General features: G+C 42.6%; 1 protein-coding gene across 2 annotated transcripts in view; it reads right to left on the bottom strand.

Annotated features, from left to right (window-relative positions):
• LOC139573420 (hormone-sensitive lipase-like) overlaps positions 1-27,288 on the bottom strand; it is a 55,552-nt gene that overhangs the window by 10,963 nt on the left and 17,301 nt on the right. For both annotated transcript variants that reach the window (XM_071396838.1, XM_071396839.1), the window contains exons 2-7: positions 14,700-14,941; positions 13,947-14,231; positions 13,739-13,829; positions 10,068-10,213; positions 9,424-9,609; positions 8,140-8,292 (exon numbers count right to left, since the gene is read on the bottom strand). In XM_071396838.1, coding sequence (XP_071252939.1) covers positions 8,140-8,292; positions 9,424-9,609; positions 10,068-10,213; positions 13,739-13,829; positions 13,947-14,231; positions 14,700-14,941 — 1,103 coding nt within the window. The remainder of the gene's footprint in view (positions 1-8,139; positions 8,293-9,423; positions 9,610-10,067; positions 10,214-13,738; positions 13,830-13,946; positions 14,232-14,699; positions 14,942-27,288) is intronic.

Below are 27,288 nucleotides of genomic sequence, written 5' to 3'. Positions count from 1 at the left end.
AGAAAACAATCTCTAGTTTCTAAAACCGTTTGAATTATGTCTGTGGGTGAACCAGAACTCTTTCTACAGCGAAAATCATGACAGGACATGCGAAGCTCTGAAAAATAGTCTCTGATCTCGGATCAAATCAAATCAAATCTTATTAGTCACATACACATGGTTAGCAGATGTTAATGCGAGTGTAGCGAAATGCTTGTGCTTCTAGTTCCGACAATGCAGTAATAACCAACAAGTAATCTAACCTAACAATTCCACAACTACTACCTTATACACACACACAAGTGTAAAGGGATAAAGAATATGTACATAAAGATATATGAATGAGTGGTGGTACAGAACGGCATGGCAAGATGCAGTAGATGGTATAGAGTACGGTATATACATATGAGATGAGTACTGTAGGGTATGTAAACATAAAGTGGCATAGTTTAAAGTGGCTAGTGGTACATGTATTACATAAAGATGGCAAGATGCAGTAGATGATATAGAGTACAGTATATACATATGAGATGGGTAATGTAGGGTATGTAAACATTATATTAAGTGGCATTGTTTAAAGTGGCTAGTGGTACATTTTTACATAATTTCCATCAATTCCCATTTTTAAAGTGGCTGGAGTTGAGTCAGTATGTTGGCAGCGGCCGCTAAATGTTAGTGGTGGCTGTTTAACAGTCTGATGGCCTTGAGATAGAAGCTGTTTTTCAGTCTCTCGGTCCCTGCTTTGATGCACCTGTACTGACCTCGCCTTCTGGATGATAGCGGGGTGAACAGGCAGTGGCTTGGGTGGTTGTTGTCCTTGATGATCTTTATGGCCTTCCTGTGACATCGGGTGGTGTAGGTGTCCTGGAGGGCAGGTAGTTTGCCCCCGGTGATGCGTTCTGCAGACCTCACTACCCTCTGGAGAGCCTTACGGTTGTGGGCGGAGCAGTTGCCGTACCAGGCGGTGATACAGCCCGACAGGATGCTCTCGATTGTGCATCTGTGGAAGTTTGTGAGTGCTTTTGGTGACAAGCCGAATTTCTTCAGCCTCCTGAGGTTGAAGAGGCGCTGCTGCGCCTTCTTCACAACGCTGTCTGTGTGGGTGGACCAATTCAGTTTGTCCGTGATGTGTACACCGAGGAACTTAAAACTTTCCACCTTCTCCACTACTGACCCGTCGATGTGGATAGGGGGGTGCTCCCTCTGCTGTTTCCTGAAGTCCACAATCATCTCCTTTGTTTTGTTGACGTTGAGTGTGAGGTTATTTTCCTGACACCACACTCCGAGGGCCCTCACCTCCTCCCTGTAGGCCGTCTCGTCGTTGTTGGTAATCAAGCCTACCACTGTAGTGTCATCCGCAAACTTGATGATTGAGTTGGAGGCGTGCATGGCCACGCAGTCGTGGGTGAACAGGGAGTACAGGAGAGGGCTCAGAACGCACCCTTGTGGGGCCCCAGTGTTGAGGATCAGCGGGGTGGAGATGTTGTTACCTACCCTCACCACCTGGGGGCGGCCCGTCAGGAAGTCCAGGACCCAGTTGCACAGGGCGGGGTCGAGACCCAGGGTCTCGAGCTTGATGACGAGTTTGGAGGGTACTATGGTGTTAAATGCTGAGCTGTAATCGATGAACAGCATTCTCACATGGGTATTCCTCTTGTCCAGATGGGTTAGGGCAGTGTGCAGTGTGGTTGCGATTGCGTCGTCTGTGGACCTATTGGGTCAGTAAGCAAATTGGAGTGGGTCTAGGGTGTCCGGTAGGGTGGAGGTGATATGGTCCTTGACTAGTCTCTCAAAGCACTTCATGATGACGGAAGTGAGTGCTACGGGGCGGTAGTCGTTTAGCTCAGTTAACTTAGCTTTCTTGGGAACAGGAACAATGGTGGCCCTCTTGAAGCATGTGGGAACAGCAGACTGGGATAAGGATTGATTGAATATGTCCGTAAACACACCAGCCAGCTGGTCTGCGCATGCTCTGAGGACGCGGCTGGGAATGCCGTCTGGGCCTGCAGCCTTGCGAGGGTTAACACGTTTAAATGTTTTACTCACCTCGGCTGCAGTGAAGGAGAGCCCGCAGGTTTTGGTAGGGGGCCGTGTCAGTGGCACTGTATTGTCCTCAAAGCGGGCAAAAAAGTTGTTTAGCCTGTCTGGGAGCAAGACATCCTGGTCCGCGACGGGGCTGGTTTTCTTTTTGTAATCCGTGATTGACTGTAGACCCTGCCACATACCTCTTGTGTCTGAGCTGTTGAATTGCGACTCGATTTTGTCTCTGTACTGGGACTTAGCCTGTTTGATTGCCTTGCGGAGAGAATAGCTACACTGTTTGTATTCGGTCATGCTTCCGGTCACCTTGCCCTGGTTAAAAGCAGTGGTTCGCGCTTTCAGTTTCACGCGAATGCTGCCGTCAATCCACGGTTTCTGGTTTGGGAATGTTTTAATCGTTGCTGTGGGTACGACATCGTCAATGCACTTCCTAATGAACTCGCTCACCGAATCAGCATATTCGTCAATATTGTTGTTGGACGCAATGCGGAACATATTCCAATCCGCGTGATCGAAGCAGTCTTGAAGCGTGGATTCAGATTGGTCGGACCAGCGTTGAACAGACCTGAGCGCGGGAGCTTGTTGTTTTAGTTTCTGTTTGTAGGCTGGAATCAACAAAATGGAGTCGTGGTCAGCTTTTCCGAAAGGGGGGCGGGGGAGGGCCTTATATGCGTCGCGGAAATTAGTATAACAATGATCTAGGGTTTTTCCAGCCCTGGTAGCACAATCGATATGCTGATAGAATTTAGGGAGTTTTGTTTTTAGATTAGCCTTGTTAAAATCCCCAGCTACGATGAATGCAGCCTCAGGGTGTGTGGTTTCCAGTTTACAAAGAGTCAGATAAAGTTCGTTCAGGGCCATCGATGTGTCTGCTTGGGGGGGAATATATACGGCTGTGATTATGATTGAAGAGAATTCCCTTGGTAGATAATGCGGTCGACATTTGATTGTGAGGAGTTCTAGATCAGGTGAACAGAATGACTTGAGTTCCTGTGTGTTGTTATGATGATCACACCACGTCTCGTTAATCATAAGGCATACCCCCCCGCCCCTCTTCTTACCAGAAAGATGTTTGTTTCTGTCGGCGCGATGCATGAAGAAACCAGCTGGCTGCACCGACTCCGTTAGCGTCTCTTGAGTTAGCCATGTTTCCGTGAAGCAGAGCACGTTGCAATCCCTGATGTCTCTCTGGAATGCTACCCGTGCTCGGATTTCATCAACCTTATTGTCAAGAGACTGGACATTGGCGAGTAGTATGCTAGGGAGTGGAGCGCGATGTGCCCGTCTCCGAAGCCTGACCAGGAGACCGCCTCGTTTGCCCCTTTTACGGCGTCGCACAGGGTCGCCGGCTGGGATCAGATCCATTGTATTGGGTGGAAGGCAAAACACTGGATCCGTTTCGGGAAAGTCATATTCCTGGTAGGAACGATGATGAGTTGACGTTAATCGTATATTCAGTAGTTCCTCCCGACTGTATGTAATGAAACCTAAGATTACCTGGGGTACCGATGTAAGAAATAACACATAAAAAAACAAAATACTGCATATTTTCCAAGGAACGCGAAGCGAGGCGGCCATCTCTTTTTCGGCGCCGGAAGAGAATCAGTTTTAAGAGAATCAGATCAGTTTTAAGCTCTGTGTATGCCCTATGGATCGAAATGAACTGCACCCGCCTTCCCCTGGATGTCAGTAACCAATGAGAAGTGGAATGGCGTCTACGTGTTTCTCAGAGTTTATAAAACGCAATGGAGTGAGATGTCCCTTCTTTTGGACGCTCGCCAGGACGCAAGGGAGGACATCGGAATGGCATGCTCAAAAGCTCTCGTTATTGATCAAAGATATATCCGTCTATGATTTCATTTGATATAGGTGTTAGAAACATCATAACGAAGATATTTGAAACCGATTTATATCAGTTTATGCGAGTATATTGCTATTTTTCGGAATTTCCTTAGTATTGCGTTTGAGGATTTGGACATGTGTGTGCCGTGTAGCTATCGTTAGCTGCTAGTTCCGAAGTTGAAGAGGTCGTTTTACAACAAAGCAACGATTCTTTTGGACAAAGGACACATTGCCCACGATACTGATGGAAGCTCGTCCAAAAGTAAGAGTTATTTATGATTTTATTCCGTATTTATGTGGAAAAATGTAAACGCAGTTGTCGGCCATTTTTTGCGGCACTAGTCTGGCTGTAACTCACAATGTATGTCTAGTAACGTAAATTTTAAAAATCTAAATCAGCGGTTGCATTAATAACCAATGCATCTTTCATTAGCTGTCCAACCTGTATTTTTTTAGTCAATCTAATCGATAAATAATCGTAAACATAGGTGCCTTTCCAAGAAGGCGCCGGCCAGAATGCATGCCATGTTTTGACAGATTACATTGCATAACCACGATTTGTGATGCTAAATATGCACATTTTCGAACAAACTCTATATGCATTGTGTAATATGATGTTACAGGACTGTCATCTGAAGAATTCTGAGAAGGTTAGTGAAAAAATTAATATATTTTGGTGGCGATAACGTTATCGCCCCTTTTGCCTTGATTCAATGCGGGGGTGATGTTAGCTCATGTGGTATGCTAATATAACGATATATTGTGTTTTCGCTGTAAAACACTTAGAAAATCTGAAATATTGTCTGGATTCACAAGATCTGTGTCTTTCAATTGCTGTAGGCTGTGTATTTTTCAGAAATGTTTTAGGATGAGTATTTTGGTAATTGACGTCGGTCTCTGTAATTATTCCGGCTGCTTCCAACGCTATTTCAGATTGCAGCTGCAATGTAGAACTGTGATTTATACCTGAAATATGCACATTTTTCAAAAAAAACATATGCTATACCATAAATATGTTATCAGACTGTCATCTTATGAAGTTGTTTCTTGGTTAGTGGCTATATATATCTTTATTTAGTCGAATTAGTGATAGCTACTGATGGAGTAAAACTGGTGGAGTAAAAAAAGTGTATTTTGCTAACGTGGTTAGCTAATAGATTTACATAGTGTCTTCCCTGTAAAACATTTTAAAAATCAGAAATGGCTGGATTCACAAGATCTGTATCTTTCATCTGATGTCTTGGACTTGTGATTTAATGATATTTAGATGCTAGTATTTACTTGTGACGCTATGCTAGGCTATGCTAGTCAGCTTTTTTACTGTGGGGGGTGCTCCCGGATCCGGGATGAGTACCAAGTAAAAGTTAAATAAAATACGGAACGGTTCCGTATTTCACTGAAAGAATAAACGTTTTGTTTTCGAGATGATAGTTTCCGGATTCGACCATATTAATGACTTAAGGCTCGTATTTCTGTGTTTTATTATGTTATAATTAAGTCTATGATTTGATAGAGCAGTCTGACTGAGCGATGGTAGGCACCAGCAGGCTCGTAAGCATTCATTCAAACAGCACTTTCGTGGGTTTTGCCAGGAGCTCGTCGCTGTGCTTCAAGCATTGAGCTGTTTATGACATCAAGCCTATCAACTGACGAGATTAGGCTGTAACCGATGTGAAATGGCTAGCTAGTTAGCTGGGTGCGCGCTAATAGCTTTTCAAATGTCACTCGCTCTGAGACTTGGAGTAGTTGTTCCCCTTGCTCTGCATGGGTAACGCTGCTTCGAGGGTGGCTGTTGTCGATGAGCCCAGGTAGGAGGTAGGGACGGAAGCTATACTGTTACACTGGCAATACTAAAGTGCCTATAAGAACATCCAATAGTCAAAGGTATATGAAATACAAATCGTATTGAAAGAAATAGTCCTAAAATAACTACAACCTAAAACTTCTTACCTGGGAATATTGAAGACTCATGTTAAAAGGAACCAACAGCTTTCATATGTTCTCATTTTCTGAGCAAGGAACTTAAACGTTAGCTTTCTTACATGGCACATATTGCACTTTTACTTTCTTCTCCAACACTGTTTTTGCATTATTTAAACCAAATTGAACATGTTTCATTATTTATTTGAGGCTAAATTGATTTGATTGATGTATTATATTAGGTTCAAATAAGTGTTCATTCAGTATTGTTGTAATTGTCATTATTACAAATAAATTAAATTAAAAAATTAAATAAATAAAAGAATCGGCATCGGATTTTTTTTGTCCACCAATAATCGGTATCGGTGTTGAAAAATCCTAATCGGTCGACCTCTACTACACAGGGGTGGTGTTAACCTGTTGTTGCTATGCAATTTGATGTCATGGTAGCTAAGTGATAAACATACTTTTCAGATCAAACGTCCTTAGAATATTTGCTTTTATTATTATACCCTTGTACAGTCATCAAGTGCTTAGCTAAGTCAGAGAGTGTACATCTGAAAATAAATCTCATCTGACAATATTAGTCTGCCCTCTACAGAACTTTCTCTCCTGTCCCTCGAACACCTCTCCTCTTCTCTCTAAACATCAGTGACAGTGTCAGTAGTGACAGCTCCGCCTCTCTAAACAATACGCCTCACCTCAGTGGCCCATGACTGGATGTGACCACATCACACTGCCAGACACCACCTCAACACCATCCCTGGGAATCTGCCCTGCACTCTTAAAGCCACGCTGTCATAATGGATCCCAGTCTGGCACCGCTGACATGTGTGGTGTGGTGTGGCGTGTGTGCGCCTGCGTGTCAATTTGAACGATCGCCATTGTCAGTACATGATGCGTTTTGACACCCGTCAGCGCCGCTGGCCAGATCTGACAATCACAAGGTTTGCCAGCGGCCCCCATAGAGAGATGAACGCTCACAGAACAGGCTGCGTCTAAACTGTCCTGATGAGAAGTGTGTGTGGAAAGTATGCCCACGGGGGGGGGGCACACCTATCCATAACCTTGCAGATCATCCCCTACTGCCGGGGTTACAGGGTGTAGTAGTTCCACTCCTCTGCAGAGACAGGCACTGTGGTTAATCTGCTTCTGGGCTAGCACCTCTGACACACACACACTTGAGTGATTAAGTTGTGGCCCATCCATTACTGGGGGTCTGGATCAATGGGGTACTGAGAGGGACACCACAAACTTCTGCCCTCACACTACACAGCTCCCTCTGTGAGAGGGAGAGCTTCAGCCCTCAGACACTATCCATCTCCCTGAACACTCCAGGAGGAGGAGTGAAGGTGGCAGGAGGGGGAAAAGTGAAGAATGGAGACACCACAGACTCCTTCCCTCACAGACTCTATCCATCTCCCCACTGGCCAGGGGGAAGAACAGAGTGGGTACAGTGCAGGAGGGAGGAGAGAGAAAAGAAAGCAAAGAGCAGGGGTGGATTACAAAAATGACAGAAGAGGTCATTAGGACAAAGGAGAGTAGAGAACAAAGGGAATAATGATCAGAAAGGAGGAACACGTAGAGGACAGGTTTAGAGGAGAGAGCCTAGAGATCACACACAGATAGACATCTTCCATATTAGGGCCTATGTAATATAAAGCCATAATAACTTCATGCAGAATTCCAGGCTAATTCAACATGACAGGCTTGTTCCTCCTCAGATCACTTCCTATAGCCTCTGGTTGCAAGGCTATTGGAGATCAAGGGACTGCCAGTCCACTCTGGTTTCATGGTGACGCATCTCAGTGGTTTAAAGTAGCCTGCTGGTTATATAATACAGCCCCCTGTCTCATCTGTCAGAGGCTGAGCTCTGAGCTGACCACTTCAAGAGGACAGGGGGAGGGGGGGAGAAGGAGAGAGAGGAGATGGAATGAGGGAGGAAAGAGACAGGAGTGGAAGAGGGGGTAAGGGGTGTTGGCCTGCACCAATCACTAGATAATAGAGTGACACAAACGAAGTCTGTGTCCATCAACCCTACAGGATGAATTAAACAGTCTTTAGCAGGAACGGCTCACTACAGGGAAGCCATGGAGTGAAAACACAATCATATCCTCAAGACCACCAAGTACCCCTCTAACAACGCAACTCCCAAACTGTTTATTAGAATGGTTTGATTCCAGTTACCTATAATAATATATTTAAAAAGACATTGATGTCTTGAACACAGATAGGCTGTGGAGAGAACCAGGCCACACCATGGGTTCCCACCATAGAGACACTAGTTAGGTTAAAGGTGAAACATGATGTCAATTCCTCCCCAACGAACAAACGAGAGAGAACAGAATGTGTTGTTACCTCGTGAGACTTGGAGGTCTGGGCCACAAAGCCTCCTCCGTGGTAGTGAACCAGGAGCCAGCGAGAAGGGGGGCTCTGCTTGGTCTTCATTCCCAGAGACAGGGAGATAGGACCCCCCTCAGAACGAGACAGGGACAGCAACGCCTCACTGTCCTACAGAGGGAGGGAGACAGAGACAGCCAAATAATCACTATCATAATCAAAGGTAGAACATTTCTGTTTTCACTTCAATTGCTACAGATGTTGATTTGTCCGTTTGCTTTACAGCTCTGTTGAACAATCCCTTCAGTCAGGATTAGCTGTGTGGTTTTTTCTCTGCTCCCGACTGTCCTTCCAGCTCCACCACAAACACACCATCCTCATTCCCATTCATTAACATTAGCAGGGAACAGCAGAGGCTTTCGCTTGTGTTCTCCACATAAGACAACAGCTCTTTGACTGAGCAGGATCAATGAGTGAGTTGAACGTGTTGGCTGCTATCATGTCTGGTTTAATGCCAGACTACAGATGCTCAGCTCTGCTGTTCAATACCTCCCCAAATAAATAAATGGGAGTGTGAGTGTGTGTGTGAGGATTTAAAGGGATTAAGAGCCACGGATGAGCAGAGAAGACACTTTTGTTTACAACAGCTGCTCTCAGACAAAGGAAACGCAAACTAACAGAATCTCTTGATGTTTGAGCATTTCACGCAGGAAGAGGCTTCTCAACAGCTTAAAGCAAATTAATATGAGAAATACACACTGTCAGACTGCTGCTGTCAAAGGTAGTACAGCGACAGCAGCACATTTTGATCTACCAGTTAAAGGTTCTGCGTGTCTGAGATTTGAAAGGCTAACAGTGAACTTTGATGTAGAATCAGCTGAGACTGGAATGTAACCAGTATGAGACCAGGGTTCTATTCACTAGGTGCCAAAGAACCAAGCGGGACCTACCTGCATTTGTCCAATACAAACTTGTTTACATTGCAAAACGTTTTGGATTATGCTTCTAGCCTTGATTTGCATTTTGATAACATATCTACAGTATTTCCATTTTTTTTGTGTATAGTATTGCTTACTAGTTTTTAATCTTTGTTTCCATTGAACGCGCCATTAAAATAAAGGCATTTAAATGTATTATATAAAAACTGCCTTGGTCCTCCTTTTTCATCACATATAAAGGTGGTTTGAAATATCGATCCCATGTACTTTTTGCCTGTTCAGACTGCAGGAAAAGTACAATTTGAATCGGATATTCAAAAAATAGGATTTGAGTCACTTCAAAATGCAAATATGAACAAGTTACCTGTCCCTCCCTCAGCTCGTAGGAGATCAGCCTCATCTGCACGGGGCCAGGGCCGGTGTGGGCCGACGGGGCCTCTATGGTGACAGTGAGGTGCGGATCGGCCACCAGCGGGAGGTCAAAGGGAACAGGGGGCACCGAGAGGGCACGGTTCACCTTCACCTGGGTGGACGTCATACTGGCTAGACTCTGAAGGGAAGAGTGGAAGGCAAGGAGGAAGAAGATTACTTTGTCATCCGTCACAGATACACCGCAATGTTTCAGTCTTTTCCTTTAGGAGGGACAAGAAAGAAAGAGTGAAGGCAGAGGGCAAATCAGATAAACATTCATAATTCACCATATCATATTGTTTTGATCTTCCGGTCATATGTAGGTCAATAAACTTGACAAAAGACAAAGCTGAGAGCATCTCCTCATGGCAGGAAAGCATCCAGTAAAATCTAAACACAGTGACAGTATTACAAGCTCTGCAACTACATAACTATGAGAGGCATGAAAGAGAGTCAAGATAGCGTTTGTCCTGTTGGCTGAGACAAACACATACAAGGGAAGAGTAATCTACCACTAAGCTGTACATCACAGCGCAAGGGGAGAGTATTCTACCAGCGACCCGTTACAAGGTCCGTCCAGAGTGGTCAGTGACTCACAGATAGAACCTCAGTCTCTGTGATGTTCCAGAAGGCCTTCCAGAAGTGGACGTCCAGGTTCTGAGTGATGCGTTCAAACTCCGCCCCCCTAAACTCCGGGTCGATGGCGTACTTCCCGGAGGTAAAGAAGGAGCTGGCTGCTACACCTGGAGACAGAGGGAAGGGGGGAGAGAAGATAGTGGAGGGATGGTTGTAGGAGGGATGCAAGAAGGAGAGGGTGATAGACAGTTGCAGGTAAAAAAAGAGTGGGTCAAGGTAGTGGAAGAGAGGGAAAAATGTATAGGTATGGATAAAGATGAATGACAGAAAAGTGACAGGGAAGAAGAGCGGGAGTGAGTGGGTAATACATCACCTCACTGAGACAGAAACACAGGGAGGGGGAGGCAGAGACAGAGCGATGGCCATGAGGGGAGGCAGTACACGCTACTGTTAAACAGAACTTTTTCAATCCCTGTAGCTACAGGAGAGTCTGGATGAGACGGAGGAGTGGTCACCTGTTGTCCAGGAGAGCTGAACTATATGGCTATTTGTTCCGCCACAGCACTAAAACAGATTCCCCTAATCTAATTAATCACCAAGACTTGGTTAATAGGTGACCACGGGGATAGAGTGACCATGTCAAAGGCTGGCTCTATGTCCCAGACTGAGACTATGGCAGTGGTCAGTGGGACAGATACTCACCATACGGTGCAATACCTCCTTCCTCCACTGGGATGCAGCATAGAGCACAAGACAGTGTTCGATCATATAAGTGTCCATATATCCATGACCTATGAAATGCTGGAATCCTTCTAGACTGTTATGTCATTTGGGGATTAAGAAAGAATTTCGAATGTGTGTGTGGGTTAATGGGTAATGTAAGTAAGTCTCCCTTTAACCTCTCTTGGTTAGGGGGCAGTATTTTCACCTCCGGATGAAAAGCGTGCCCAAAGTAAACTGCCTGTTACTCAGGCCCAGAAGCTAGGATATGCATATAATTGGTAGATTTGGATAGAAAACTCTAAAGTTTCCAAAACTGTTAAAATAATGTCTGTGAGTATAACAGAACTGATATGGCAGCCGAAAACCTGAGAAAAATCCATCCAGGAACTGGAATTATTTTCATGCGTCTCTTTTTCAACTCAATGCCTATAGAGAATCCAATGGGTTAGGAATCAGATTGCAGTTCCTACGACTTCCACTAGATGTCAACAGTCTTAAGACATGGTTTCAGGCTTTTATTTTGAAAAATGACGAGTAAACAGCCATTTTGGTCAGAGGAACTTTGCAGACCTGAATTGGCACGCTTCGTTTGTTATTTTTCCTATCTATTGAAAACGGTATTGTCCGGTTGAAATATTATTGATTATAAAGACAATAAACAACCTGAGGATTAATTATAAACATCGTTTGACATGTTTCGACAAACTTTACCGGTACTTTTAGTATCTATTCGTCTGCCTGCTGTGACCGCCTTGGAGCCATTGGATTACTGAACAAAACACGTCAACAAAACAGAGTTTTTGGGACATAAAGAGGGACTTTATCAAACAAAACAAACATTTACTGTGTAACGGAGTCTTGTGAGTGCAACCATATGAAGATCAAAGGTAAGTGTTGTATAGCACACTATTACTTATACAACTAATATAAGGACAGGACATGAGATGGGAGTAGAAATTAACATGGGCATTGTTTAATGCGTTTCACAGGAAGAACATTCCAAGCATTTCAACATAGGGGGGGTTACAGGTGCCCTGAAGGGACAAAACTAGAATATCAATACACAACAGTAAGTGATTAATTTTATCGCTATTTTTGACTTTTGTGGCTCGTCTACCTGGATGGAAAATGCTTATATGCTTGTGTGTGTGCTGGGCGTTGTCCTCAGATAAATCGCATGGTATGCTTTCTCCGTAAAGCCTTTTTGAAATCTGACACAGTGGCTGAATTAACAAGAAGTAAATCTTTAAGCTGATGTATAACACTTGTATGTTTTATGAATTTTTATTATGAGTAATTCTGTTTTTGAATCTGGCGCTATGCAATTTCACCGGATGTTGGCCAGGTGGGACGCTAGTGTCCCACATACCCTAGAGCGGTTAACTTCTTAAGACTAGGGGGCGGTGTTTTTGTTTTTGGCTAAAAAAACGTACCCAATTGAAACTGCCTATTCCCTCAGCCCCCGAAACTAGAATATGCATATAATTGTCCGATTAGGATAGAAAACTCTAAAGTTTCCAAAACTTTCTTAATATTGTCTGTGAGTTAAACAGAACTGATATTGCAGGCGAAAACCGGAGGAAAATCCAATCAGGAAGTGTCTCTTTTTTGAAACCTCTGTTCTTATGCCTGCCTAACCTGCATTTAAAGGGATATCAACCAGATTTATTTTTCTATGGCTTCCCTAAGGTGTCAACAGTCATTAGACAAAGTTTCAGGCTTTTATTTTGAAAAATGAGCGTGAAAGATCACATTGCGTAAGTGGATAGGTGGGGGCTCTCAGAGTGAGTTCTGCGTAACATAGAAAGGCGGCCATTGTTTCTCCCGGTCGTAATGAATAAACACTCCCGGTTGATATATTATCGAATATATATTTGAAAAACATCCTGAGGATTGATTATAAAAAACGTTTGACATGTTTCTGTGGACATTATGGATATTATTTGGCATTTTCGTATGCATTTTGGTGACCGCTCTTTCCGGTGGATTTCGGAACCAAACGCAGCAAACGAACGGAGGTATTTGGATATCAAAGTAATATTTATCGAACAAAAAGAACATTTGTTGTGTAACTGGGAGTCTCGTGAGTGGAACCACCCGAAGATTATCAAAGGTAAGCGATTAATTTGATTGCTTTTCTTACTTTCGTGACCAAGCTAAGCAAGCTAATATAAGGCTAAGCTAATGTGGCATAGAAAGCTACACTCACAAAAGCTTGGATTTCTTTCGCTGTAAAATATATTTTCAAAATCTGACACGATAGGTGGATTAACAACAAGCTAAGCTGTGTTTTGGTATATTTCACTTGTGATTGCATGATTATAAATATTTTTAGGAATATTTTTTAATCTGATACGTATTGAAATTCCCCTCTTCCTTTCAGGAACTGAATGAGGCTGTCTTTTTTCTTTGTGACGCACAACCCAAATGGCGTTTTTTTGTGATAAAAGTAATATTTATCGAACAAAAAGATTTGTTGTGTAACTGGGAATCTAGTGAGTGGACACGTCTGAAGATTATCTAAGGTAAGCCATTAATTTTATTGCTTTTCACACTTTCGTGACCATGCTAATTTGGGGTTAGCTGATTTAGCATTGAAAGCTACACTCACAAAAGCTTGGATTTCTTTCGCTGTAAAATATATTTTCAAAATCTGACACGATAGGTGGATTAACAACAAGCTAAGCTGTGTTTTGGTATATTTCACTTGTGATTGCATGATTATAAATATTTTTAGTAATATTATTTGACTGTGGCGCTATGCTTTTCAGCGTTGCTGATGACAATTATCCCGGATGGGTGGTTGAGAAAGGTTTGATGCATTGCATCTAGCATTGATATTCACCCTCACAATCCCTTCACGTTGATTGAGTTGCCATGTCAGAATGGTTTAGGGTGTAAAGGAGAATGAATTAATGATTGAGTGGCTTTTGTTTCCATCAATAGGGAGGTTTGCTGGAGCCACTGACCAATGCCTGACTGGTGGCGCCTGTAGTTCTCTCCAAAGGCCACTAGGCCGATGGCTATGGTCTGCAGACAGGGACGGATGGCTGGAGTGAACTGGAAGAGGAGAGAGACATGAAACACAAATCACTACAAAATACTTTCCCCTGAGGCTAACCAAAAGGGCCTCAAGGTCATTCCAAAAGTATTCCTCCCTCCAAATCTCCCCCCTACCTGGAATCCAAGGCAGCGTCCGTAGAAGCAGCCCTTGTGCATGGAGGAGTACTCCCGGACAAAGCTCTGGCTGAGGCCGCTCTCCTCGTGGAAGAAGAGGTTTCCGTGGCTGTTGTCATGCAGCAGTCGCTGGGCCAGGTAGAGCAGGGCTCTCAGCTGACATAGGGCAGAGCAGTAGGCCTCCATCTCCCCTGCGTTGTGGGCCGTCCGAAAGAAGATGCTGCGGCGGTTGGTGGAGATGTAGCGCCCCTTGTGGATGATGTGGAGAATGCAGCAGCGCACCACCTAGGAGAGGGGTGAGAGGAAAAAGAGAAGGGAGTGAGAGAAATAGGGGGGAGGAGGAAAGGTGCTTGAGAGAGATAGAAATAACATTAATAAAAGAGAATGTCAGAGCAAAAAACAACAGGTACAGAAAAGGAGAGAGACCATAAAAAATGTGGAGACAGAAATTCAGAGACTATTTAATAGAGGTAAGCAGCTGGCAGAGAGAAGGTCATGATTTCTCATCAATAAAAGAGGGAGCCTGAAAAGGTTCTATCGTGACACTCAATCAATTGGTAGCAAAATTAATAAATAAGAGGAATAAAAATAAACTTGAGGCATACGATGCTGGTGTTGCGTTTCCCCCAATTTTGAGACCGTCAGGCACACCCACATATGCACTAAGGACGCTCACAAACACAACACACATTCCCTCAATCTCTCTTAACTAGGGAGTTGTCACACATACGGACACAAACCCTGTCATTCTACCTTGACTAGAGAGCGGTATCCGTTGGCTGGTATGTGCGGGTCAAAGTCAAAGTGGTGGTAGACAGCAGCAAAGCCTGAGATGACAGGTTCCAGGCTGCGGGCGTGCTCCTGGATCAGGGTCATGGTGTCCACCAGCCGCTGTGCCGCGCCCCCCTGGGCCCCCTTAGAACCCTCAGAGAAGAACGTAGCATTCTCCTCACACACACTGTACAGGGCAGTAAACACCGCCTTGGTGTCCATCACTGGGGGGGAAGAGAGAGAAGAGACACAATCAGCATGCAACACCATACAAAGACTGATCCTGTCTAATCCACCCCCCCCCCAAATAGTCTATACTTAATACTCACTTCATTCAAATGGCTAACCCACTATAGCTAGCCTTATACAACAGGTAATTGAGTAGAGGTCGACCGATTATGATTTTTCAACGCCGATACCGATTATTGGAGGACAAAAAAAGCCGATACCGATTTATTTAAAAAATAAAATAATGTTTTATATATAATACACACACACATTTTTGTAATAATGACAATTGCAACAATACTGAATGAACACTATTTTAACTTAATATAATACATAAATACACACACAGCTCTGAAGTGACAATGATACTGAAGAGTCTGCTTAGGAGACAAATACTCTCAACTGTTTGATAAAAATAGAGTTTAAGTTACCTGTGGTGAATGTTGAAAACAAAAACTGTCATTTCTATATGCAGGAAATCCTATTTTAATAATGGGCATGGTAAGAATTGACGACCAAAGTGTGAGTCATAATTCCCATGACACTTTCTAGCAAAATCTGAAAAGCGGTTCCTTCATTTATTCCATAGGATAATTTTTAGATTCACTTAAAATAAGGTCTGTGTTTCGTGTAGGCTTACACCACCTTGCCAATTTTATAACTGTGTAGATATCCATAGGACAAGGTAACTCTGATCAATATTGGCTAAATATAAGCGAAGATAAACTTTTTTGTAGAGTGGATTTATGAAAATATGTTAACAAACGTTACCTTATCCTAGTGAGATTTACACGGGTATCAAAACGTCGAGGCGGTTTAAGCCTGCACGAAACACAGACCTTATTTGAAGTAGATCAAGACATTCTCTATGGAAGACATGAACGGTAAAATAACGAAGGAACCCCTTTCAAGTTCAGCCGCAAGTTATTACAGGAATTATAACGCGTCGACTATTTCGCTCTAAACCATATACCTTTGACTAATCCGGAAACTATCACCTCGAAAACAAAACGTTTATTCCGTTACGTATTTTATCTAACGGGTGGCATCCATGAGTCTAAATATTCCTGTTACATTGCACAACCTTCAATGTTATCATAATTACGTAAAATTCTGGCAAATTAGTTCGCAATGAGCCAGGCGGCCCTAACTGTTGCATATACCCTGACTCTGCGTGCAATGAACGCAAGAGAAATGACACAATTTCACCTGGTTAATATTGCCTGCTAACCTGGATTTATTTTAGCTAAATATGCAGGTTTAAAAATATATACTTGTGTATTGATTTTAAGAAAGGCATTGATGTTTATGGTTAAGTACACATTGGAGCAGTGACAGTCATTGATTGATTGTTTTTTTATAAGATAAGTTTAATGCTAGCTAGCAATTTACCTTAGCTTACTGCATTCGCGTAACAGTTAGGCTCCTCGTGGAGTGCAATGTAATCAGGTGTTAGAGCATTGGACTAGTTAACTGTAAGGTTGCAAGATTGGATCCCCCGAGCTGACAAGGTAAAAAATCTGTTCCTAGGCCGTCATTGAAAATAAGAATGTGTTCTTACCTGACTTGCCTAGTTAAATAAAGATGAAATAAAGTAAAAAATAATAAATAAAATAAAAAGGCGAATCGGCGCCCAAAATAACCGATTTTCGATTGTTATGAAAACTTGAAATCGGCCATTCCGATTAATCGGTCGACCTCTAATTTGGAGTAAGAGTCTATCCCAAGACATACCAAACATACACACAGCCACATTCAGAAAAACAGACATTGTTTGCATCATTACCTAGCAACGCAATACTGCTGTGACTAGGGTGGCACATTTTGGGGAATATTCAGAGGTGGAAACATTCCGTGGGAATATATAGGAATTAATATTAATACCATTTAAATGTAGATGTTTTTTGCTTTGGAGATATTTACCATATGGAGACCGAAACATAAACCTTTTACCTTATAAAAGTAGACAATTGCAAATGATTAAATGCTTGCAATAGAAATAAAAACATTGTTACAAATTGAACGAGTTGACTTCACATGGGATGATTTCACTGAACAAAAAGGGAATATTGAATGATCCATCGCATCTCCCAAAAACATTAACATACATCTGTAAAATGATAGTTCAGAAACTAAAGCTTTGGTTGTCTCCCAAGTCTTCTCCCTGGACCTCCTCAATGTCCACCTCTTGAACATCAGACTGAGGCCTCATCTTCACTGTCACTTTCCAACCCTGTTGAGGATGGATCGTTGTCAGGCTCAAAAAGCCTCAAATTTGCCTGGATGGCCACCAATTTTTCAACCCTTGTATTGGTCAGCCTGTTGCGTGCTTTGGTGTGTGTGTTCCCAAACAAGGACCAGTTGCGCTCTGAGGCGGCTGATGTTGGTGGGATTTGGAGGATGATGGAGGCAACAGGGGAACGAGTCTCAGATTCACAAAGTCCCTTCCACCAGCTGGCTGATGAGATATGTTGGCACGACTGCCATATTGCATCTCCATCCCAAAGCCTTTGCTTGGAAGTGTACTTTGCCAGACTGCCAAGAACCTTGCCCTCATCCAGGCCAAGGTGGCGAGACACGGTAGTGATGACACCATAGGTTTTGTTGTTCTCTGCACCAGACAGGATGCTCTTGCCTGCATACTTGGGGTCCAGCATACTTGGGGCTTCAGGCAGAAGTCTTCACGCTTTTTGATACATTTCAGAACTGCAGTTTCCTCTGCTTGGAGCAACAGTGAAGTGGGCAGGGCAGTACAGATTTCTCTTACATCTACAAGCAGAGTCTGAACGTCAGACAGGATGGCATTGTCTCCCTCAATCCGTGTAATGGCTACTGCTATAGGTTGTCAGGAGTTTCAGGCTGCTTACCACTCTCTCCTAAAATACATCATCCGGGAGGATCCTCTTGATGGGGCTGTCCATATCAACAGATTGATATGGACATTTATTGGAGACTCCTTCCCATCCAGGAGCCTGTCAAACATGATCACAACACCACCCCAACGGGTGTTGCTGGGCAGCTTCAATGTGGTGCTCTTATTCTTCTCACTTTGCTTGGTGAGGTAGATTGCTACTATAACTTGACCCTTCACACACCGAACCATTTCCTTGGCTCTCTTGCAGAGTGTATCCATTGTTTTCAGTACCATGATGTCCTTGAGGAGCAGATTCAATGCATGAGCCGTGTAATGTGAGGGTAAGACTCCTCCACTTTAGACCAAGCAGCCTTCATGTTTGCAGCACTGTCACCCGTGAAAATACGTTCTGTGGTCCAAGGTCATTGATGAATGCCTTCAGCTCATCTGCAATGTAGAGACCGGTGTGTCTGTTGTCCCTTGTAGAATACTGGTTGAGGGGAGATGATATAGCTAATTATTCCTTGCACACGAACATTCGACCACCCATTAGAGATGATTGCAATACAGTCTGCTTTCTCTATGATTTGCTTGACCTTCACCTGAACTCTGGTTGGAGGGGTGTATGCTCAGCGAAGAACATTCAGAAATCTCTTCCAATACACATTGCCTGTGAGCATCAGAGGTGAACCAGTTGCATACACAGCTCGAGCAAGACATTCATCAGCATCTCTGACTACGTTCCTCCATTGAGTAAAAAAAAACTGATTCAAGGAGGACCATGAGCTGTTGCTTCGATAAGATGTCTGAGTCATAATTTTCACTTATAATAGAAGTATAGGGACTTCGGTCAGAGGTTGCTTGTTGTGAGCGCTGAGGGAACTTTATGCACCTGGCCAGATGATTCTGCATCTTTGTTGCATTCTTCACATAAAATTTGGCACAGTATTTGCAAGTGTACACAGCTTTTCCTTCTACATTAGCTGCAGTGAAATGTCTCCACACATCAGATAGTGCCCGTGGCATTTTCCTGTAAAGATAGTAAAAAAATAGTAAAAAAATATTTTAAAAATACAATTCCATGTAGAGATAAATAGTTGAGCAGTCAGATTAAACAACTCCTTTGTAAGATAAATGGTTTAAAATTAAACCTGTATGGAAACAGGTGAATTAACACTCAGTTAGCAGGCTCAAGCAAGCTAAAACCTAAATGGTAGCAAAAACTGACTAGCAGAAATTGTTAACACGTTAGAAATGATTTAAACACTTTGCTGTAGGCTACTATTTACTAGTTATCAAAAGAATCATGTATATCATATAAAATATATTCACCCCACTCAGTATTTTAGTCAAAAATTACCAGAAAGCATGTAGTCCTTGGCTCAGACAGTGTAGTAGTGTGGGCTCAATAGCATCTCATTAGTGTGCAAGATCTTGAGAATCAGCTGTACATGTGATGGAAGAATACACTGTGCATGCAGAGGGTTGCAATTCAATTGGGAATAGTAGAACCAAAATATGCCACAAGACCTAGAATTGCCTTGTGTATCCCACAAAAAAGGTTCACCGTTATAAGCTAACTTTTTTGATGAATTTAAGCAAAATTCCAAATTCCCAGGTTTAACTTCCCATGGAAATTTCCCGGCAAGTTTGACCCTTTGCAACCCTAGCGGTTACAGATCCACCGTCTCATCTGCCACTATAAAAAGCATTGAGACGTTCCGACATTTGCAACATTGTTGCAACATTGAAATCGATCTCCACTGGGTACTGTAATAATGAATGTGTCTGGAGTCGGGACGAGACAAAGCTTTTCTCTGCCGGTCGAAATCATGAATCAGCATAATTTTCTGGATATATGCAAAGAAATGTCAATAGAAAAACAGGTCAAATGAAAACAAATGCAGCCTGTTTGCTGTCTTTCAACTTCAGTCTGAAGTGATTGTGTTAAGTGTATAGCTAGCAAGGGGGAAGAGCCTTCATAGCAACCATTTTTGGGTAGTTGTGCTTTTACATGGCAGTCAGAAAGAGACCATGCCACAGCCATGATAAATGTCCTAATACATGGCCTCATGTATTATTGCTTAAGTATAAAAGCTGATTGAGTGAAATGTTGCGCAAGCTGAGAAAACGAAATCCAAGCTTCATTCCTCTAAGACAGTCATGTAACAGGAGTAGAGAGCAAGTGGTGGAACACACTGTGTTGCTGTCTTCTCTCGCTCTGTCTTTCCGCTCGTGGTCCCCAAGGGAGATACGACTGAAACAATTTCTGAGGAGTTCATCAAACAGAGTAACCATGCATTAATAGTGAACTGAACTGCCATCCAAGCAATTAAAACCTAACACCCTGGTGGACTCCTTGTGGAGTACTCAGCCTGTACTCTGCCTGCCAGCCAGGCTGCCTGCCAGCCAGGCTACCAGCTGTGTTGAGTTCTAGTGAGCCACCTGAGATCAGGTTCCACAGCAGAGGCACAGGGCAGAGCAGCCCAGGTGACACAGGTACTTACTGTATAGAATGACGAAGCTGGAGAGAGATGGGGAGACAGAGCACGCAGATGGTCAGAGTGAGAGCATGACCACACAAGGGAAATAAAGAGCATGCAAGGGAGGGTGATTCATGTTCTCTCAGACAGTCAAGGCCACTGATTCTAAGATCCAACAATGCTTCAATTATGAATGTATATGAAGAAAAGCGACAAGGAATGGAATAAGGAAGGCATTACAAGTACAATGACTCAGAGAAATGGTGGGCCAGCCACAGACATTTATGGTACTGTACAAGTCAGTCATAGGGGCCATCACTTTGTTGTGAGGAATCTCAACCTCCTGACAACCAGGCAGCAACTTGTCACACACACCAGTGAATCTCCCCATCACTAGATCTGTCTCCATTTGTGTCTCACCTCAGAAAGCAATGGAATGACACACTAGGCGTGTGGCGTCTACCACTTGCTGGAGGGGGAGAGTCCAAAACCTCACAGCATTGAAGAAAAATGTATTATCAGGCTTATTCATTGCCAATTACTTATCCTCCTCCAAAGCATGAAGCAAATAATGTGTAATTACCTGCTATTCTTCAGTTACTGCTATATTGAGTACACCCTATGCTTTGCCCTACATTACCCAACCACCCTCTCTCCAATTCCACAAATTCTCAGCCTCCATCACCAAGCATCCCAGAATGCAGCACTCCCTTTGGGACCAAACTCCTTAACTTCCCCTAGCTCTTCGTATGCCATTTCATTTTCTCACTCTCTCTGTGTCACAAACCAAGTATCTATAGTTAACCAGAAACAGAGGGAGGGTGTGTGTGTGCGCATTGCTGCTGGACAGAGTTGGTGGCAATGTGTCCAAAAGAGTTTGTGTCTGCAATGCTGGGCCCAGGGGCCACCAGTACCAGTGACTGGACACACAAGTATAGCAACACTGAACCAGACACTGGCTTAGCAAGAGCTTAGTACAACTAGATACTTACACATTACATGAAAAATTCATTAGGTTTTGTACTTAAGTAAATCAGAAACCTAAACAGAACCTAAAAGCAGCATGGAATTCTATTAACTTGGTATCTGAATTAGAAAGCAAAATACATTTGAAAGAGTAAGGCCTTGTTTTATTTTAGAAATTCTATGCATGTAATTTCCTATTTGTTCAAGTTATTGGGAATATAGTCTACTTGGCATATATGCAACATTCCCACAACTTGCACACTGCCACACTGAAAAGGAAGAATACAAAGGGCGAGATGTAAGAGGCTTTAAAAAATAGGGGGGCGCACAATTGGCCCATCTTCCGGGTTAGGGGAGGGTTTGGCTGGGGTAGGCAGTCAATGTAAAATAAGAATTTGTTCTTAACTGACTTGCCTAGTTAAATAATGGTTAAATAAAATAAAAACGAGGAATGGCACAGGGATTAAGTGATATGGACAGTCACGAAGAGGAGAAGAATACTGATTGAGTGAATGTGGCAAAAGGACGAGTGGCAGACAAATTCTTCAGATCAACCTTCTCGGGGACAACACACACACTTATGAACATACTAAAAACGCAGGATGACCAAACATGTACTCGCAGACCACACACACACGTTTTCCTTCACCACTGGTGGTGTACAGCTCAGTGTTTCCGCCTCAGTCATTTAGCGGTGGTGGCACGCCACAGCAAAATCATTTCTGCCACACCCCCAAAAAATATGTAACATAAAAATTGAAGTATGCCGAGGCACACTGAAGGTAAGATGCTAGAACAGTCCTCATTTACTATTTCTCTGCTAACTAAACGATTAATGAATAGAAAAATCACAACCCCATAGTATAATAAAAATGATCTATTTACCTAGTCTTGTGTGTTCTATGCAAGAAACACCATAAATACAAACGTGGACACCCCTTCAAATTAGAAGACACGCCATGCAATCTCCATAGAAAAGCATTCCCAGAAGAATAGCCTTATTGAAGAGTTCAGTGACTTTCAAAGTGGCACCATCATAGGATGCAACTATCCAACAAGTCTGTTTGTAAAATGTCTGCCCTGCTAGATCTGCCGGTCAACAATAAGTGAAAAAAATAGTGACGACGTCTTCTGTGAGAAGTACAGGCACGAGGTGTCTCACATAACACAGAGTACACCAAACATTATGAACACTTTCCTAATGTTGAGTTGGCTTGATGTCCTTTGGGTGATGGACCATTCTTGATACACATGGGAAACTTGTGTGAAAAAAACAGCAGCATTGCATTTGCACAAATTTGCACAAATTTGGTGCGCCTGGCACCTACTACCATACCCTGTTCAAAGGCACTTACATCTTTTGTCTTGCCCATTCACCCTCTGAATGGCACACATACACAATCCATGCATCAATTGTCTCAAGGCTTAAAAATCCTTCTTTAACCTGTCTCCTCCCCTTCATCTACACTGATTGAAGTGAATTTAACAAGTGACATTAATAAGGGATCATTGCTTTCACCTGGTCAGCCTATCATGGAAAGAGCAGGTGTTCTTAATGTTTTGTATACTCAGTGTATATTCACTGTGTTTATGCAAGTTTGAGACAATTCATCAATACATGCTAAATAGTAGTAACATCACATTTGAGATCTAGCTCATGATTTGCCCATTGTAAATGCAGAAATGCTGAAGCATGGGGTTACCCATTTATTTATAGCCACTATGCTGCATCAGTTGGGCTACAGGTGATCATTCTTATTGCTAACAGCATACCTGATAATATGGACCAACCTATATGCAAGGTCCAATATGTAAAAATGATTGGAAATCATTTTACGAATACTATTGGGCTCAGTACTGGAGGTGGAAATTATATTTTAGATGGTGTCATAATTTTATTTTAATTCATTTTGGAATAGAATGTCATTTTATGGGCCTCCCGGGTGGCGCAGTGGTCTAGGGCACTGCATCGCAGCGCTAGCTGCGCCACCAGAGACTCTGGGTTCGCGCCCAGGCTCTGTCGCAGCAGGCCGCGACCGGGAGGTCCGTGGGGCGACGCACAATTGGCCTAGCTTCGTCCGGGTTAGGGAGGGTTTGGCCGGTAGGGATATCCTTGTCTCATCGCGCACCAGCGACTCCTGTGGCGGGCCTGGCGCAGTGCGCGCTAGCCAAGGGAGCCGGGTGCACGGTGTTTCCTCCGACACATTGGTGCGGCTGGCTTCCGGGTTGGAGGTGCGCTGTGTTAAGCAGTGCGGCTTGGTTGGGTTGTGTTTCGGAGAACGCATGGCTATCGACCTTCTTCTCTCCCGAGCCCGTACAGGAGTTGTAGCGATGAGACAAGATAGTAATTACTAACAATTGGATACCACAAAAATTGGGGAGAAAAGGTGGTAAAATTAAATTTAAAAAATAAATTTGAAAAAAGGTAATTTTATAAAGTCAGCAGAACAGCTTCTCAGAGATGTACTACCTAAACTTGTGCAATTTGCTCACGGATCTTTCATTGTCAGTTTTTACCAATTTGCAACAGACACAGAGACCGAGAGCGCGCAAGACAGAGTTTAGCTGTGAACATTGGAAGAGCAATCTGATCTAATGTGACGACTGCAACATAATACAGTATTGGGAGGCGCTAAATAATATAAAGACCAGAATTAAATTCCCAGAACAAAGTAAAGTCCAGAGTGTGGCAGCAGCACAAGCCTAAGCCCTGCTGCCGGGCCAGTGTTGGGAAATAGTCTAAAATAACCTGACATTGCTGAATTAGTAGGAGCATAACTGCCTGCAGAACAAGATAACTGCTGATACTGAATAAGCAGCAGTTGTTGCAATTTGAACCAGAATAAAATCAGCATTATAGGCCCTCACAATTTTTTGATAGATATCTTCTCACGAGCCTTACCACCTCTTCTCCTCTGCATCATGTGTGAATGATTATGGGTCATGCCTAATGCATTAGCCACATATTTTTTTGAAATGACAATGAAGACCATTGTTCATCAATAAAAGGCAAAGTCGAACACCTAAATTAATCCAGGATTAGCCTAATACTCTAATCTCTCTCCTTCAGCCTATTATCTGTGTCAGTTAAGGAGGCAGCAAGACCGAATGTAAGATTCAGCTTTGCGTCGTTAAATCTAAAGAATATCAGCCACACATAGCAAAGCCAACTACCGATAATTCACTTGACTAAAGGCCCAGAAGAGATCTACATTAATGTATGATGCACGTGTGCGTAACTCAAGGCAGCAGATAGAAACAATCCATTGGTAAACAAAATATTGAATCACAACATCTTTTGCATAGAAGTGTGGGCTATAGCATTTTACTTTAATTGTTTAGAATATGGAATCAAGTGATAGACACTCGCTATAGGCATCATGTATGTTTACTTTTAAAAAGAGATTTAAATTCTGCCCACACCTTAACTTTTTGTCAATAGGGGGGCGCTGTTTTCACTTTGGAAAAAATCGTGCCCAATTTAAACGGCCTCGTACTCTGTTCTAGATCATACAATATGCATATTATTATTGGATAGAAAACACTCTGAAGTTTCTAAAACTGTTTGAATTATATCTGTGAGTAAAACAGAACTCATTTGGCAGCAAACTTCCATACAGGAAGTGAAAAATCTGAAAACGAGGCTCTGTTTCAGGGCCTGCCTATTCAACTGGCTTTTATTTATCGATATGTATGAACTTCATACGCCTTCCACTAGATGTCAACAGGCAGTGGAAGGTGGAATGGGGTGTCTAGCTTGATCTGAGGCCGAATAAGAGCTTTGAGTGACAGGTCCGGTATTTTCTTTGTCTTCGACGGCGCGCGGGGGAGCTCGACATTGTCTTCTGAAAAGCGTTCGGTATACACGGCGAATATCTCCGGCTCTGATTTTATTTGATACATATGAGAAAAACATCATAAAGTAGGATTTAACCGAGTTTGATCAGTTTATTCAACGTTTAAATGGGACTTTTGGAATTTTCCGTTCTTTGCGCCAAGAGAGGATGAGAATGTTCGCGCCACAATGCTAGCCAAGGTTGCTAATTCGACAGAAGAAATGGACATTCTAAAACCAAACAACGATTTATTCTGGAAATAGGACTCCTTGCACAACATTCTGATGGAAGCTCAGCAAAAGTAAGAAAACATTTGATGTTATTTCGTATTTCTGTGTAATACGTTGATGCCTATTCTCCGCCGTGTTGGTGAGTGCTGTCTCACAATAACCCAAGCTGTATGTTGTGGTAAAGTTATTTTTAAAAATCTAACACAGCGGTTGCATTAAGAACCAGTGTATCTTTAATTTGCCATACAACAAGTATTTTTATGTAAAGTTTATGATGAGTTCTTTGGTCAGATTAGGTGAGTGTCCAAAATATCTCCGGACATTCTGGGGAAATGTTGCTACGTATTCACAATGTATAACCACGATTTGCAGCTCTAAATATGCACATTTTCGAACAAAACATAAATGTATGGTATAACATGATGTTATAAGACTGTCATCTGATGAAGTTGTCCAAAGGTCAGTGATTAATTTTATATCTATTGCTGGTTTTTGCTAAAGCTACCTTTGCGGTGAATAAATATCTTTGTGTGTTTGGCTATTGTGGTAAGCTAATATATTTCTATATTGTGTTTTCGCTGTAAAACACTTTTATTTTATTTTTATCGGAAATATTGGCTGGATTCACAAGATGTTTATCTTTCATTTGCTGTACACCATGTATTTTTCATAAATGTTTTATGATGAGTATTTATGTATTTCACGTTGCTCTCTAATTATTCTGGCTGCTTTAGTGCTATTTTTTTATGGTGGCTGCAATGTAAAACTATGATTTATACCTAAAATATGCACATTTTCGAACAAAACATAAATGTATTGTATAACATGTTATAAGACTGTCATCTGATGAAGTTGTTTCTTGGTTAGTGACAAATTTTCTCTATTTTGTCGGTTTTGTGAAAGCTACCTATGCGGTGGAAACATGGTGAAAATATGCAGTTGTGTGTTTGGCTATTGTGGTTAGCTAATAGAAATACATAGTGTTTTCGCTGTAAAACATTTTTAAAAATCGGAAATGATGGCTGGATTCACAAGATGTTTATCTTTCATTTGCTGTATTGGACTTGTGATTTCATGAAAATTATATTATATCCCTGTCCTGTTAGGCTAGGCTATGCTAGTCAGCTTTTTTGATGAGGAGGATCCCGGATCCGGGAGGGTGATGAAGTAGGAAATGAGATCAAATTTAAAAATTTTTTTTACTGCTGTGGCCTAACTCGAATGGTTTGAAATTATAGAGCAAACATGTCGTGACCCACGAATGATGCAGCGCCCACCCTTGGGCCAATTGAGATAATGTGACTAACAAATTTCAGTTAATTACTATAGCTCCAGCCTTGGGCCAATCAGTGTAATTTTGTAAGTGGCGGATCTCTATGGCAAGACTCAATTCAAAGTTGTCAAACTTGTCCCAGTGCTGTCTGAGATACTGCGTGTGACCAACGAACAGAGACAGATCCACAGTTCCCTCCCTGATTTTATCGTTGGGGATAAAGGGTGTTGTCACCATAAGAGGGTATTTTTGTTGACAGCGTTATGCTAGTTCATATGCGCAGTTTTACGACAGGTCTGATTTATAACAGAAAACATGTGTAGGTATGGCATTTGCCAAGTTTATACATTTTAGACCTACTTTCAGAAATGGCGCAAGCAGATATTTAGTGTGAAATGTACCGTTATAAATGAGGCCCCTGGTGTAAAAGTTGACTTATGCCACTTTCACTGTGGTCAGAATGGTTGGAATGTAATGTGACTGTTTGGATCCCAGTCAGGTTCTTTCCAAGATTTTAGATGGGTGTTAAGGACTGAACAGATGTAGCTTGCTTAGACTGTTTCCATTTCTATAGACTTGTCTTTAGGGCCAAGCCCTAACTTGGTAACGGCACAGATTAAATAGGAGCATAGCATCTTAACCTATCGCACAGCAATACTGTAAAATCTTTTACATAAGCTACCGGCCTATTTATTGCGTTG

This window comes from Salvelinus alpinus, chromosome 4, assembly GCF_045679555.1.
Source record: "Salvelinus alpinus chromosome 4, SLU_Salpinus.1, whole genome shotgun sequence".
Taxonomy (NCBI): Eukaryota; Metazoa; Chordata; class Actinopteri; order Salmoniformes; family Salmonidae; genus Salvelinus; species Salvelinus alpinus.
Note: the sequence above shows the minus strand (reverse complement) of the source record. Positions and strands in the feature narration are given on the sequence as shown.